Source organism: Lithobates pipiens, unplaced genomic scaffold (genome assembly GCF_037356315.1).
Source record: "Lithobates pipiens isolate NorthernLeopardFrog02 unplaced genomic scaffold, aLitPip1_a1.2 Scaffold_19, whole genome shotgun sequence".
Taxonomy (NCBI): domain Eukaryota; kingdom Metazoa; phylum Chordata; class Amphibia; order Anura; family Ranidae; genus Lithobates; species Lithobates pipiens.
Window position 1 is genome coordinate 487,148,433 of NW_027507764.1, and position 17,060 is coordinate 487,165,492.

At 44.8% G+C, this 17,060-nt stretch overlaps 1 protein-coding gene across 5 annotated transcripts in view; it reads left to right on the top strand.

Annotated features, from left to right (window-relative positions):
* The window catches only part of LRRCC1 (leucine rich repeat and coiled-coil centrosomal protein 1), a 116,022-nt gene that overhangs the window by 48,707 nt on the left and 50,255 nt on the right, over nucleotides 1-17,060 (top strand). For all 5 annotated transcript variants that reach the window (XM_077492954.1, XM_077492955.1, XM_077492958.1 and 2 more), the window contains 2 exons: nucleotides 12,909-13,107; nucleotides 16,908-17,056. In XM_077492954.1, coding sequence (XP_077349080.1) covers nucleotides 12,909-13,107; nucleotides 16,908-17,056 — 348 coding nt within the window. The remainder of the gene's footprint in view (nucleotides 1-12,908; nucleotides 13,108-16,907; nucleotides 17,057-17,060) is intronic.

Here is a 17,060-nt window from a genome sequence, read left to right on the forward strand (position 1 = left end):
GATGTCCCGAGCTCGTCCGGATGTTAAGTACAGCTCTCCCTGCCTTGGCGAGGTTGAGCAGCTGGGCATTCCCTGGGAGGTCGATTCAGGGGTCACTCTCCTCCCTCTCTTCTCTCCCTGTTTCTATCTCCCCTCTGTGGGGGATGCTGCAGATGGGCTGCTGAGCGGTGTGTGTTCCTATAGCCAGGGGTTCTCCAGGGAGCTCTCACCTGGATGGGGGGGCTGCGCTGAGTGGCTGTGTTCCTGGGTGTCTGTGGTCTCCCCTCTGGGTGTCTGGAGGTCTGCACATGCTGATCGCCATAGCGCTGTTCTGCCGCCATTTTCACTGTCTTTCCCCGTGTACAGTTGTTTGTCGGCCATGTTTGGTGTGCCTCAGTGGGAAGCATGGTCAGGAGCCATTTTACTGTAGTTTGGCGGCCATTTTTCCTGTGATAATGTCCCTTACACTGGATGGCCGGTGGCCATTTTGTTGTAGCCCAGCACGGTTTTTGTGCTCCGCGCTTGTCCCTGCTGCTCAGAACAGCGCATTTTTTTTTTTTCACTCGGGACACCTGGGAGCTGACACAGGGCACTAGTAGCTGAACAGCGCAGAACTCTGTCAGGGTGGTGAGTCCTGCGGTGGGGGCCCCTCAGTCTGCAGCAGCTAGGAGGGTGGGACTGTCCCCAAGGGTGGCAGACAGTGTGGGTCAGCATGGCTTCAGAAACTGATGTTTCTTCCCCCTAACTCCCTGTAATTGCAATCGGCTCGTCTGCAAACAGTGCAGTGCCTATGGACGCTTTGTCGGCGGTCCTGAAAATGTTTGTTGCCAGGGTGGAGGCGTTGTGCGGGTGCAAGGTGGTAGAAAGTGGTCCCTGCCCCGGGGAGACCTCGAACTCTGATGCAGACTCGGGCCCTGCTGAGACTGGTGGCCCCTGCTTTGTTGCTTCAGATGATGCTGACCAGGACCAATCGGACAGTGAGCATGAGTCCGGGTCCGCGCAAGAAAAGTGTTAGTTGGAGCACTTATCACAGCTGTGCGTGATACTCTGAAGATTCAGGATACAGCAGGATCCTCTGCTGAAGTAGTGGTCCCCTTTGGGTCCCATAAGCCAGCCTGTGCACTTATGGTGTTTCCATATCTGACTTATTTCGATAAGTTCAGATACAGAAATGGGGGCGACCGCAATGGACCTTTTCGGTCCCAAAAAGCATGGCGGTGCATTACCCCTTTGAGGAGAGCCTTCTTAAATAATGGTCGGCTCTTCCGGTCGTGGACCCCCCAGTATCCAGCTTAAATAAGTAACCACAATCCCTGTAGAGGGGACTCCTGTGTTTAAGGACCCCACGGGCAGGAAGGCTGAGGCAGTGGCCCATTCCTTGTTTACAGTTGGGGGGTCAGCAATACGACCAGTACTGACCACAGCACTTGTGTCGCAGACACTTACTGAATGGGCAAAACTTTTGCACCATGAATTGGAGAAGCAGCAGGCTACCCCCGTCTGTGTGGGTGCAGTCAACCCAGGGCCTCTGGTCGGATGAGGAATCCAAGTTGCAGTTCAATGTGTTCGAACTCCGAGCAATCAGGCTTTGCCTCTCCACATGGTCAATGAGACTACAAGGGCGTCCGATCAGGATCCGGTCAGACAACGCCACGGCGGTGGCATATGTCAAACATCAAGGAGGAACAAGAAGCTTGGCTGCAGCACGGGAGGTCTCTCACATCCTTCAGTGGATAGAGCGACAGGTACCGGCCTTGTCGGCCATTTACACCCCGGGAGTAGAAAACTGGCAGGAGGACTACCTAAGTCACCAGATGCTGGGCCCAGGAGAATGGGCGTTGCATCCAGAGATGTTCAGGCTACTGTGCCTGTAGTGGGGCACACCAGACATGGATCTTCTGGCCTCCCATCTCAATTGGAAGGGGCCAAGATTCGTATCCAGGATAAGAGATCCTTGGACAGACACGTCAATCACACTGGTGGCTCCATAGGATCAGTACCGACTGATCTACACTTTTCCTCCGCTAAAGCTACTACCACGTCTGCTCCGCAGAGTGGAGGCCGAGGGGGTTCCAGTAATACTGATTGCCCCAGATTGGCCTCGCCGTCCCTGGCGTGCCGACCCAGTACACCTGGTTGCTAAGGTTCCCTGGCGACTGCCGTTGCGAGAGGACCTTCTGTGTCAAGGTCCGATTCTCCATCCTGCTTTACCATCGCTGGTTTTAATGGCATGACTGTTGAGAACCAGGTACTAAGGAACCAGGGCCTGTCTGACTCAGTGATTTCAACTATGTTGAGGGCACAGAAATCTTCTTCTCGGAAGATATACTGTCATACCTGGAAGGCCTACATCTCTGTGTGAGCAGATGGGGTGGCGTCCGCGCACCTATTCAGTTTCCAGGATCCTGCTCTCCCTACAGCGAGGAGTAGACCAGAAATTGGTCTTAAGCACCATGAGGGACAAATATCAGCCTGGCTGTTTTTTTCCAACGACCCCGGGCGTCTCACTCTCAAGTGAGCACTTTTATTGAAGGGGTCCGGCATGTAGTCCCTCCGGTGTGTCCACCTTTACCCTTGTGGGATCTGAACCTGGTGCTATCGGCGCTTCAGAAACCACCGTTGAAGATCATCAGAAAAATTCCCTTGTTGACTCTTTCTCAGAAAGTGGTCATTCTAGAGGACATTACTTCGGCCAGGAGGGTTTTGGAACGGACAGCTTTGCCTTGCAAGTCGCCCTACCTGGTTATCCACCAGGATAAGGTAGTGTTGCGTCAGCAACCTTCTTTTCTGCCGAAAGTGGGTTTGGCATTTCACATCAATGAAGACATTGTGTTACCATCTGTGTGTCCTAAACCGACACATCCTAAAGAGGTGGCCCTTTATTCCCTGGATGGGACAGGGCTCTAAGGATATGCTTGTCTGCCACGGCTCCCTTTCGGAAGTCAGACTCTCTGTTTCGGTAGCTGGTCCGAAAAGAAGTATGTCGGTCTCGTCGGCCACCATTTCCAGGTGGATCAGACAGATTGTGGTACAGGCCTACACCTTGAAGGGGCAGGTGCTCCCCTTTCCTGTCACGGCCCATTCCACCAGGGCAATTGGGGCCTCTTGGGCTTCCAACATCGAATGACAGTTGCTCTAGTGGTAAGGCGGCGACTTGGTCATCTGTTCACATTTTTACCAAATTCTACAAAGTGGATGTAAGCGCATCGTCTGATGCCTGCTTTGGCCGCAAAGTTTTGCAGGCGGCCGTGTAATGTTGTAATTCTGCACTCCCTTTTCTGTTTAAAGAATATACAGTTAATTTTGAGTATAATGCACTGTTGCATTGTTGACCACAAGTTCTGATGCGAATAGATAAGGTGGTGACTCCCTTGTTAAGGAGCACTTCTGGTTGTGGGTGAAGTTTTTTTTATTTATTTATTTATTTATTTTTTAATGCTGTTCCCACCCTTCATTATGACACTGCTTGGGGACATCCCTATGGTCAAGATTAATGGAGCTGTGTCAGTCAGTGAACTTCAGAGAAAATAGGATTTTTGTACTCACTGTACAATCCTTTTCTCTGAAGTTCACTGACTGACAGAGCACCCTCCCCTCCTATTTTATGTTATACTGCTTGTTGACGTACTGAGCTGCAGGAAGCAGGCTGGGGGGATGTTACTGGTGGGTCCACCCCCTGGGCGGAACTGTAAAGTTCTGTTTTTTCACATGTATCACATGTTCTGCCAATCCTCTCCTGAAGGTAACAACCCTATGGTCAAGATTAATGGAGCTGTGTCAGTCAGTGAACTTCAGAGAAAAGGATTTTAGGGTGAGTACAAAAATCCTATTTATTTATTTTATTCTTTTAAAGAGGAGGGGGGCAAGGCTTAGCGCAGCATTGGCGTCCTCCAAAGACCAGCAGGGTAATGTGCTTTTTAAAAGCTCCATTTTTTTTTCTCCCCCGCTGCAAGCTGATAGAGGGACACGAGCTAAAATGAAAGAGGTTTGGTGACACAGACATTTCCTATTTGACACATTTACTATTTGCATCAGGCTGAGCATTAATGGCAGCGGCAGTGGCTGGACTATTGCTCAAGCAGTTGATTTCTTCTGGTAGTACCTCTGCTTTGTCCATTGGGCTAAGGTCAAAAGGGCAGGGTTGAAACACCCCCAAAAAAAGAGCTAAAAGGGTCTTCCTCAAGCTCTGGAAAGCCTACTCCTCTATACAAATGGCATCCTCTCCTGAGAGGGGGTGGCTGATCAGAGTGAGCATCGGGGCCATGAAATGTGTGCAACTGTTTTCAACACTGCAGCCCCTGTTTATTTTACTAAAAGAAAAAACTTTTCCTCAGCTATGATAGTTTTTTATTTTTTTTTAAAGTTTAGCAACTTTAATTCAGATACAGTTTAGCGACTTTAATAGCATCCCAGTAGGGGTTAAAATGCGACAGGTTCTCCTCCATTACCCAGGACCCTCAAACTGAGGAACTAGGGGCAGGAAAAGACAAATTCCCTCAGGGGACCATGGTGGGGCTGATGACTCCTCTTCTGGTGTCAAATGCAGGAGATTCAGCTGTTTCAATCTTAAGATTGATGGTGCAATTTCTTGCTGAATGATCCGCTCCACATTTATGTACCCTTAACTGAGTGTTTGGGTTCACTAAAGCCTCCTCAAGCTGTGCATGCCTTTTCCTCTCCAATCATTGTCAGAAAAGTTTTTTTATTTTTTTTTATTTTTTTTTTTTATATCTGAGAGGATCACCCAGATGAGCATTATTTTCCCACTTTATCCTATGATGGAGGGAATTCACTAAGTAGGGCATACCAGCAATTAATACTGCTATATCCTCTGTGAATAAGTTTGACTTGTCTGGTAGACAATGCTCAAATGCTTAGGGATCCAAGGGATAAAAAGTTGGGGTTCCTATTAAAAAAAAAAAACACTTTTATCTCTGGCAGATTGAGTGTCTCAGCCTGCGCTGACAGTAATTGCTTAATTGTTGAGAGACCAGTTTAAACAGGTCCAGGAGGCAGCTTTATGTTTGCAATAGTTGCTATGAGAGATTCTTTCCTTCAGGCCTTGCGCCCTTCGCTAAGCACCATGCAGAAGCTCCTGGCTAGTCTTCCTTTTTGCGGTGAAACAGTTATTTGGGATGTATTGAATAATACATCCAAAGAAGTTCTAGTGGAAAAAGTACCCCTTTTTCCATTTAGGAAAATTAGTAAATGTATTTTCTTTTCAAAGCTCCTTCTGTGCCAGGGGCATCAGCCTCCAGGCAGTCACGATGGCTTCCACCGTCAGGTGCAAAAGGTAATCCTCAGGGTTAACCCCAGGGACAAAAGAGGTCTTGGAGGGAAAAACTTACAAGATACTGAAGCCTCCTTATGAGTGGGGGACTCGCTCGATAGAGGGAATTCTTCTGCAGTTCTCAAGGATCTGGTGGGAAGAGTGTCAGACGAATAGGGGACTTCCTCAATAGCTCCAAGGTACAAACTGGAGTTCCAAGAGTTACCATCTCCTTGTTTTCTCAGATCAAATGTTCATAAGGATCCAGAGAAAAAAGTAATTCTATCAAGCATTGGACCATCTTTTGGCAAAAAGTGATCATGCTAGCCCCCATGTAAGAGCAGAGGTTGGGGTTGGTTAAATCCAAATGGACATTCTGGATCTCAAAAATCTAAATTAAATTCCTGAATATAACCACTTTTTTTTCGTATGGAGTCAATCCAATCAGTTATCTTCATCCTACAAGGAAGAAAACTGGCATCAATCAACGTCAAATATGCATATCTCCATTTGCCTATTTCCTCGCTCACTAGTAATATCTACTTTTCAAGGTGGAAAATCTTAATTTTCAGTGTGTAGCTCTGCTTTCCTGTCTAGCTACTGCACCTTTAGTGTTTACAAAGGTTCTGGCCCCTCTTCTAGCCAGATTAAGGGCCCAAGATATAACAATTATGGTTACATAGATGATCTGTTCTTGATAGTCCAGTCGATAGCCCGCTTAGACCAATGTATGGTCACCTCATTCAACCACCTGGAATATCTAGGTCAGATTCTCAAACTAGGAGAAATCTTCTTTAAAACCATGTAGAAGGCTAAAATACTTGGGTCTGATCATAGGTACACCCAGAAAAGGGTATTCTTGCCCCAGGCAAAGATCAGCGCCATAAAGGAACTGATTTAGGTGGTCGAAGCAAGATGAATTCTTCTATTCAACGTTGCATGCGGTTGTTGGGAAAGATGGTGGCTTCATTCGAGACCGCTGAAAAACAGTATCCTATTGGCTTGAAAAAAATGGTTCAAGCTCTAGATTCCCAATGTGTCTGACTCCAAAGCCTACGGCCACATCACCCTCAAAGCGCCCGATCTCGTCTGATCTTGGAGGCTGAGCAGGGTCGGGCCTGGTTATACACTGATGGATCACCTGGGAATACTAAGTGCTGTAGGCTGGGTACGCCGAAGCCTCAGTTTATGGTTAATATCCAAAAATCTGCAAAGGGGAAAATCCTTCCTTTAGTTGCCACTTAAGTTGGCCAGATCAGAAATGACCTTGGTTCTGAGGGCCTGAACGTTCAGTTTACGGTATTGTCCTGCCCGGATTCAATCCGACTATGCCACAGCAATGACTTATATTAATCACCAAGGGGACACAAGAAGTTGTGCGGCCCAGAGCAAGGTGAATCATATCCTATCTTGGGTAGAAAACAATGTACTTTGCCTATCGGCGGTCTTCATTCTAGGAATAGAAAATTGGCAGGCGGACTACTTGAGTTGCCAGCAGTTGTTCCCGGAGAATGGTTCCTTCACCTCGATTATCTTCCTGTCAATATGTCAAAGATGGGGGATCCCAAACATACAGTATTTCACAAAAGTGAGTACACACCTCACATTTTTGTAAATATTTAATTATACCTTTTTATGTAACAACGCTGAAGAAAATTATACTTTGCTACAATGCAAAGTAGTGAGTGTACAGCTTATATAACAGTGTAAACTTGCTGTCACCTCAAAATAACTCGACACACAGCCATTAATGTCTAAACCGCTGGCAACAAAAGTGAGTACACCCCTAAGTGAAACTTTAGCATGTACTTTAACATACTAAAGCAGAGCATGATCCCCTACCTTTGGAGACTGGGCCACAGGGCAGTATTCCATCATAATGACCCCAAACACACCTTCAAGATGACCACTGCCTTGCTAAAGAAGCTGAGGGTAAAGGTGATGGACTGGCCAAGCATGTCTCCAGACCTAAACCCTATTGAGCACCTGTGGGGCATTCTCAAGTGGGAAGGGGGAGGAACGCAAGGTCTCTAACATCCACCAGCTCTGTGATGTCATTATGGAGGAGTGGAAGAGGACTCCAGTGGCAGTCTGTGAAGCTCTGGTAAACTCCGTGCCCAAGAGAGTTAAGGCAATGCTGGAAAATAATGGTGGCCACACAAAATATTGAAACATTGGGACATTTTCACTTTTGGAGTGTACTCACTTTTTTGTCAGCAGTTTAGACATTAATGGCTGTGTGTCGAGTTATTTTGAGGGGACAGAAAATGTATACTGTTATACAGCAAGGTCCGGTATGCCATCCTACTTTATAAAAGCTAAATTTAATGAGACCCACACGTGGGCTATCAGGTTCAGTGCTTTCTATCCTGATTAATGCAAGGGAGCCGGCCTCCATAATTATATATTATGGAGTCTGGGAAGCATATTTCTCCTGGTGTGAAACCAGGGGTTGCACCCCAGGAAATAGGTCAAGGGTAGAATCCCTGACTTTCTGCAGATGGGGTGACAAACAAAGCTGTCCTTGAGTGCTTTCTAAGGACAGGTCTCGGCCTTATCTGTATTATTTCAACGACCACATGCTTCGCTTTCTTTGGTTCGTAACTTTATTCAGGGGATAACACAGCATAATCCCCAGATAGGTCACCCCTGGGACTTGAATTTAGTTTTGGCGGCATTACAAAACAGACTTTTTTATTTATTTATTTATTTTTATTTTTTTGACAAGGAAACAATTTTTATCTGGTACCCATATCTGCTGCAAGAAGGGTATCATAATTGGCTTCTTTTTCTTGTAAAGAGCCATATTATTATTGTTCACAAGGATAAGGTAGTATTGTGTCCTCATCCTAACTTTTTACGGTAGTATCAGGTTTTTATCTAAACCGGGCTATTTCTATCTTCATTTTTTCCAGAACCCTGTTCTATGGAAGAAAATTCCCTACAAAGTTCACTACATTCTCTTGATGCGGTGAGAGCAGTCTACTTAAAGACGACTGCTCCGATTTGGAAAACCTGTTCTGTGTTCGATGTTTTGTTCGTATTGCCTGAAGGTCCTAAAAGGACAGGCAGCATGGAAATCTACTATTCTAAATGCATTCGACAAGTAATAATTCTAGATTATAGTTTAAAGAGGTCGTTTCTACCCTCTCAAATTAAAATGCACTCCTCTAGGGCTGTTAGTGCTTAGTGGGCAGTGCATCACCAAGCCTCCATGGCTCAAATCTGCAAGGCCGCAACTTGGTCTTCAGTCCATACATTTACCAGATTCTATCAGGTGGATGTAAAAAGACATGAGGATGTCGCCTTTGGGCGCAGTGTACTGCGGCAGCAGTATAAGTCCTCTGATCTTGTGGTGCACTACTTTTGTTGTGTCTCCCTCCCCTCAGTTGGCATTGCTCTGGGACATCCCACATAGTAATTACTATGGCCCTGTGTCCCGTGATGTACGATTAAAGAAAATAGGATTTTTATAATGGCTTACCTGTAAAATCCTTTTCTTTGAAGTACATCAATGCACACAGAGGTCCTTCCCCTCTTGCTAGTATACACGTGTATTGCTTTGCTACAAAACTGAGATCTCCCGGTATGGGAAGGGTTATATAAGGAGGCAACTTCCTGTTTAGTATTCAATGTAAATAAGCCTTAGTGCTGATATTACAAATATGTAGAGACAAATTACAGCAATAAGATGAATAGAAAAAACCTAAATGACTAGGCTGCAACCATGTCAGTGTTCTGTCACTTTAAAATTATTGTTATATCTAATGGTGCGCTCTGATCAACTGCACACAGACTATAAGCCTACAATTTCTGAGGCTACTATAGCAATATATATCAAGCTTTGTTATTCACTGTGTAAATATGCAATATATAATGTGCAAAAGATAAGTAAACAAATATATGAAGGTGCAAAAGTACTGTGCAAATAATGCAAAAATATGTGCAATCACAACTATCTACTAGAGAAAAGAACCCCACAGCACTAAATGAATGCCAAACTTCACATCCAATTAAAGTGCAAATGTGCTTGTTAACATTCAACCTGCCTGCTAATTGGCGTATAGATTCCAAGAGAGACTAAGTCCCATAAGCGTGCAAATCGCAAAAAAATAAATAAATAATTATTTCTGTGAGAACAACTCTAATAATGTGCTATGTGCAAAAAAATAATTTAGTGACCACAAATAATCATATAAAAAATAAATAAATATATATATCTGTAGAAACAACTATAGCAGTGTGCTGAGCCCAGGAAAATATAACATCAATTAATAGCCACAGATTAATATATACGATAGTCACTTAATCCATATCTGTGTGCAGCTTCAAATATAATTGGATCATGAAAAAAAATTCCCCACTAATATCTCCAGATAGTGTTACTTGCGATCGTCTTATTCAAAGATAAAAACACTTTTCCAGCAACACTATTGGTCACGATCGTATTATCCCAGATCCGATCCAATCGTATTACGCCAGATCTTTGCACTAAATAGAGAAAACTTTCATTGCGCAATGATTACAATTCCTGTGTGATACACACACACCGATTACACTCACATAACCTAGCCAGCAAGTAGCGCGTTCAAACAATCAGCTGGAAAGGAGGCATTCCCCACACAAGCTTCCCTGCTTGCTGTGTTCACAAAAGGCTCCGAACGAGTAACATCACTGGCTCCACCCGACGCGTTGCATCATATGTCACATGACTTTATCAAGGGTAGCCATGTGATTGCTTATGCTGTTTATATATACCGCAAAACAGCGTGCCAGTTGCCATAGTGACTTAGAACTTCCTGTTTAGGGTGTGCCAGTGTCCAGCACCTGAAGGTGGACTATAACCCACATAGTAATTACTATGGCTCTGTGTCCCGTGATCAGGGCAGGACTTACCATTGGGCTTGACTGGGCTCAAGCCCATGGGCCCTGCCCAATAGGGGGCCCCACCAAGATACATAGCCGAGTGTGCTCGGCTTGGCTCCGCTCACAGTCACACCCAGTCCCGCCCTATGATGGACATAACACAGGGAATGGGCATGACTGTGAGCTGAGCAGTGTACACTCGGCTACTCACGGCTCCGCTCGGGACTGCGAGAGGACCCAAGAGCCGCCAAGAGGACCCGAGAGCCACCAAGAGGACCTGAAAGCTGCTGATACACAGGAATCTGTATCTCAGTGGTGCCATTTTTATACTTCAAGACTGCAATGACAAGGCTGCAAATGACACTGGACAAGGCTGCATTGATGGACGTTTTAGGTGGAAAGTTTAAGGAAAAAAACTTGCATTTAAACTTGGGGTGCGTGTTATACGCCAGTGCATGTTATACACCGATAAATATGGTAATGTTTAGAAGGTAGGGCCCGAAAGTGACTCAAGCCCAGGTGCCCCCACCACCCTAAGTCCTGCCCTGCCCGTGATGTACTTCAAAAGAAAAGCATTTTACAGGTAAGCGGTTATAAAAATCCTATTTATCAATTATTGTAGAATAAAACCTCTGATTTAAAGGGTATCAGATGTGGCTCTCTTACTGTGTAGTAGCTTCATTAATTCTTTAACCACTTGACCACTGGGCACTTAAACCCCTTTCCTAACCAGACCAATTTTCAGCTTTCGGTTCTCTCACACTTTGAATCACAATTACTCAGTCATGCAACACTGTATCCATATGAAATGTTTGTCCTTTTTTCACACAAATAGAGCTTTCTTTTGGTGGTATTTAATCACTGCTGGGTTTTTTATTTTTTTGCGTTATAAATCAAAAAAGACAGAAAATTTGGTTAAAAAAAAAATCTTTGTTAAAATTTATGGCAGAGTATTACACAGTGTTGCAGAGTATTACACAGTATTGGCAGAGTATTATAAAGTGTTGCAGAGTATTGCACAGTATTGGCAGAGTATTGCACAGTGATGCAGAATACGAGCAGCGCTGTGGGCACTACACATCCAGCCCACAGCACTGCTGCCATCTCTCCCCCTCTCTCCTCTCACTGTACCTATCGGTACAAAGAGGGGAGGGAGGAACCGGAGTCATGACGTGACGCCGGTTTGTTTACAAGTGATCGCTCCGTCATTTGACGGAGCTATCACTTGGTAAACAGCCGATATCAGCGGCCGTTTACCGTGATGCGCTGGGTCCTCTGGACCTGGCGGTCACGGATGTTCCCGGGGGCGCGCGGAAGCACGATTTTGTGAGGACGTCCACCCAGAATAAGCCAACCGCGCTGTACCCGCTTTCGGGTATGGCCCGGTCGGCATGTGGTTAAGACAGTGAATTTTCAACCTTGGTGAGAACTGGGCCCAGAGCTTTTTCAATGCCCTAACATTAAAGGAGAAGTGTGAGAATACAAAAAACAAACCTCTATACTCACTCCCCCACTGCGGCATCATTCTGATGCTGCAGCTGTCTCTAAGCCAGAGCACTAAGTGATCATATGATCACTGATCGCTCTGAGCTGAGAGTGATGACATTTCATTGTTCACTGAAGCACCGGGCTGGGGCAGAAGCTTCTGGCTCAGGCTCTCAGTGGCACACTGAAAGGCTGAGGCATCTGGGTGAATCCTAAGGTCGTTGTCGAGTCGCTTCCAAAGCCTTTAGTGGCAGTGATGTCAGCTGATAGCAGGCTTTAGCCAAAAAATAAAATGCCCCCCTGCAGGTCATAATGTACTAGTATGCACAACTTACTACTTGTGACAGACTTGCATTTCAAATGGAGCCTTCCAGTGGTGTGCTTTTACTGCTCTTGGCACTTCTATCTTCACCCTGTCTTCTTTTTGGGTTGCTGTCCAGCTGTTTGACTGCGTCACGACAGTGTCACTTCCATGCATGAGAATCACAATCTGGACACAGCGCTCTCTGCATTCACGGTACAGTCAGTCCTCCATCAATGCAGCGAGTACTGCGCTAGATATGCCATGAGCTGAAGCCGATGTTCAGACCTACTAAAAGACACAATTTCAGGCCCTTCACATTGCACCTACAGGTCAGGCTTACCTGTAGGACAATATCACTTTTAGGGAGGTTCACGCCATGAATCGCACAAGAACGCGCTGTGCGTTCCTGTGCAATTCACATGTGATACGGCTACAGTGCAATTTCAGCCTACTCATTTGAATTGGCTGAAATTGCACTGGACTACAGTAAAAGTATTGCATGCACTACTTTAAAGAATGAACAGCAACCAGACAGATCGCATTGTACTTTTGTACCAAATGATCCAGTGCAGGCAAACACATTGTTTGTGACCTGCACTTGGGGTGTGGTTAAAAGTGCATTGACACCCACCGCAAATAACAAGTGCAGTGCAGGAAACACACATGGAACTCTGTTCCCCGCACTGCATTCTGGTATCAACTGGTCCTAACTGCTAGCAATTTTTGTGTGAGAATGTTTTGTTGTATGTATACTGATCCTTCTATTTTGTGTTAAATAATAACAGTCTCAATATAAAATATGATTGTATATTTATTTTTTCAAATTTTCCCAGTAAACACATATGAAGTCCATTCGGTGGAGGAGCAGAGTTTAGTTATTCAGTCACTTTCTATTCAATTCACTTCGATGTGGTTATGTGGGATTAATCACCATTTCAATTCTGTAGAGCTGCAGCTTCCATAGGCAACAAGTATAATTATTTTCTATCATCCTACATTTTACAGCGTATCTAAGCAGAATGCAACCAGGAAAAAGAGCCCCAGCCCTCACAGGAAAGCACAGAGACCCAGCAGTGGATCGTCAGAAAGGGCAAATACAGACAGTATGGAACAGGTCTCTGCACGACTTGTTGGACCCTTGAGATCTCCGCAAAGAAGACTAGAACCATCAGTGTCCAACTCAGTAGAAGAATCTACATACAGGGTATGAAGTTATTAGCCATTAAAAGAGAAGTTTGGGTTTAAAAATAAAAAAACAATTATACTTGTCTAGGTGGATGCAGCATCAATCTGATGGTGCGGCTGTACCCCGCCACTTCTAAAACCTGAGCGATCAAAGGCCGCTGATTACTCCATTTCCAGTATTCACTGAGCAGAGAGCCGGTGACTGTCTTTGACGCTCTGCTCTACCCCACCAGCGCTCACTGGAGTGCTGGGCTATGGAGGGGGTGAAGTGCGGCCGCCACAGTCTCCCAGCAGCTCTCTGAGAGTTGGTCCAGGCGTCTCGGTGGATCCCGACTAAAAAGTCTGGATTTTTCTTGAGCCTGGACCAGCTGACTGACGTGGGCTTTAGTCTGCTGTCAGTTGAAAACTTGTCACAGGAGCATAGAACCAACTGCAGGAGAAGTCTACCCAAAATAGCTTTGGCCATACTTCTCCTTTTTAAAGCTTACCTGTATTCAAAAGTGAAAATGCTACTATTTCTCTTTACGGAGTTAGACTTGTCATAGACTGTATTGTAAATGGAAATAACCTGTGTCCAAAAGGGCTTAACCCTGGGACCACCAGATATGTAGATAAGTGCCTCTCTCAGAGCCACATCTCCAACAACCACTAGGTGTGGAGGGGAATATCTAATATGAAGAGGAGAGGGACCCTTTACCACCGCAAAAGGATCTTGAGATTATTTTCTTGGGCATAACTAGAGAGCATAGATTTATGAGTAAATAAGAAAGAAGTCTGCCAATCAGCGGTAGAAATATCTCTACCCATTTCCGTTAAACACATCCTGATATAAGTTGGGAGAATTTTATGGAGTGGAGAATCTGATATATTGTAGAAAGGCGATGTCTAGGCATCTCATGGAGAGGGCACAACTGTTTTGAACTCCATCAATAAACAGTGTGTATGTTTAGAGGCAAAGAGTTGCCTGGAAAAAGACAACAGATGGAGAGTCACAAGCCAGTGCCCTTGACCCACTCCTAGAAGCATGATGGGACTTGTAGTTCTGCAACAGCTGGAGGACACCAGGTTGCCTACACCTGATTTACAGAGTAGAGCCATCGTCATAGGTAAGGAGAAATTAAGTCAGTGGAGACTGTTTAAGGCCCCACTGGAGTGCCTGTAAATCAAATGGAGAGAGACCTTGTTCCATCATAGTGGACACCTTAAACACAGGAAGAGGGGAACCACTTGAGCATTTGGGAGAGCAGCGCAGCTGTGTGATATAATTCATAGTCAGGAAGACCAGTGCTGCCTTAATTTTGAAACTCTTTGGTTCCATATGTAGAAAGAGAACACAAGGTGTGAAAAAAAAATTTGAGCAGCGTTCTAGGGACTGTTTGAAAAATGTAAAGCAACTTGGGTAGAATGTCCATTTTTAATGTACTTATCCTCCCAAGCCAAGGAATTGAGACAGTGCGTACCTCATTTTTAAAAGTCAGCAGCTACATTATTGGTATTTTGTATTTTTAGTGATTGTAAAGGTTTGTTTGTTATTTAAAAAAAAAAAAAAAAGTAATGCCTGCCTGCTCTGTGTAAGGGTTTTGCACAGAGCAGCCCCGATCTTCCTTTTCTGGGGTGCCCCGACGGTGCTCCTACTCTTCATCGGATGCCCCCACATAGAGCAGCTTTTTATGGAAGCACCCGTGCAGGCACGCTCTCATGAGTCCTGCTGCTGGGTCCATTGAGAGACAGTAGGACTCTGGCCCACCCCCGGCTCCTATGTCACTGGATTTGAAAAAATTCCCCCAAGACAAAGGCATATGAAATACTCACCTTATGCTGCGTGCACACGACCGTTTTTCCCATCTGAATAAACTCGGAAGGTTTTTCCAACAGAGTTGCGCTGAAACTCTTCTGTACATGCGATCACACCAAAGTCCGATCGTCAAGAACGTGATGACGTACAACACGTACGACGGGACTAGAAAAAGGAAGTTCAATAGCCAGTAGCCAATAGCCTCCATCTCATACTTGCTTCAGAGCATGCGTCGTTTTTGGTCCGTCGGAACAGCATACAGACGAGCGGGTTTTCCCGATAGGAATTGGTTCCTTCCGAAATAGTTAAAACCTGTTCTATTTCTATGTCTGCCAGAATTTTCGTAAAGAAAAAAAAGTCCGATGAGGAATACACACGATCGGAATATACAATGAAAAGCTTCCATCTGACTTTTTCTGTTGGATATTCCACTCGTGTGTACGCGGCATTAGATCGAAGCCCCCACAGTGGCCCCAGTACACAGCTCTGATACAGGGGATATCTCCTAAACCGTGCAGGTTTAGGAGATATCCGGGGTAGCTACAGGTAAGCCTTATTATAGGCTTATCTATAGTCAAAAGTGGATTGTAAGAGTTTACAACTACTTTAAGGTGAAAAACCATGTAACTTTACAACCCCTGTAAGGAATAAGCAAGTAACATATGTGAATGTTTGTAAATAAAAACAACATTCTTCTTTTTTTTTTTTTTTTTTATATAATGTTCAATGCTTTACTGCTACTTGCAGGCCATAATTCTATTAAGTTTGGGTGAGTATGTTGAAAGATATTGTAGTAGTAGTATTGTTGTTTTCTTCTAATCTTTATGCCATCGTAGGCACTTTCACAGGTTTCAGGAATATGAAATGCATGAAGGAATTTGAACGTTAGTACGTTATAACAAAGAAGATTGTTTTACGAGACCAATGACTTTGGAAAAAAAAAGTTATTTACAGTGTGTCTTTTACACCAATTATGCTCCTAACTTCCTAGAGAATGGAAGGCACTGAAATGTGTGGGTTTTGCATCACCTAGAACAGGGTGTCTCCAAACTGCGCCCCTTTGCTAGCTTTATCCGACCCTTTGGGCACTATTTCCTCCCAATGATATTTGATCCTTTTCATAAAGATTTATTGGCAGGCAAATTCTGTTATAGGGTGACAACATTCTTTCCCTGTCTTCCAATTGTTGTCCTGCATGGTTATTGACATTCAGCCTAGGTTCACACTGATGCAAATCCTTTGTGTGAATGGCGTCCATGCAATTTGCTGTGGGTGTCAATGTTAAAATAAAGACACCCTGAAACAGCTTGCAGAACAGTGAGATTGCCAGCATCAGATCACTCAGGTGTAAACACCATGCAATGCGATTCAGGTGTGACAAAAAAGGGTCCTGCACCATTTTGGTGCAATGCGATTTAACCTATACAAAATGAATGGATCAAATTGCATAGGCATCGCATGTGCAGTGCAAGGAATGTGGTGCGAATCACATGCGGCGTCCCGCACCACACAAGTGTGAACCAAGGCTCAGTACGTGTATACCCAGCTTTATACTGCCTTTAGAGAACCCGTTGAGGTGACCTGGGAAATCTTTTATAATCGTATCAGACCCAGTGAATGGATCGTTGAATGCAAGGTTTAAAATTGCCCCCAGCACCACTTTCACCCTTTCACTCCTGATTACCCTGTGTGTGTGTGTGTGTGTGTGTGTGTGTGTGTGTGTGTGTGTAGAGACAATATTAGGTAGCTGAACGACAAGCTTTGTATGCCTGACTCCTTGGTCCTTTCAGCTGATATCGCGTGTCAAAATGGCAATCATGCTGTCTCTTTACTAGATGCCCCTAAGGACTGGTGCTTACAAGCTGGGTAGAAGTAACAGAACTTCTGTCAGTCTTATATTATAGTTCTTGTAGAATAATAATTTCCAGGTACTTGTACGGTACTAGAGCCTGTATGTGTTTTTATGAGGCAGTACTTTGAAGTTGTTAGGATTTTATTCTGATTTATTCGTGTTTGCTTTGCAGGCACTTGTTCAAGAATTGGATCAGGAAAGAGAACGGCGATGGAAAGCTGAACAGCTTGTTGTAAAGTTAACAGAAAATTTCAAAGAGTTGCAAAGTCAGGCTAAGGAGGAGAAAGACCTAAACAGCATGGCTGTATACACCACGGATCGGTGA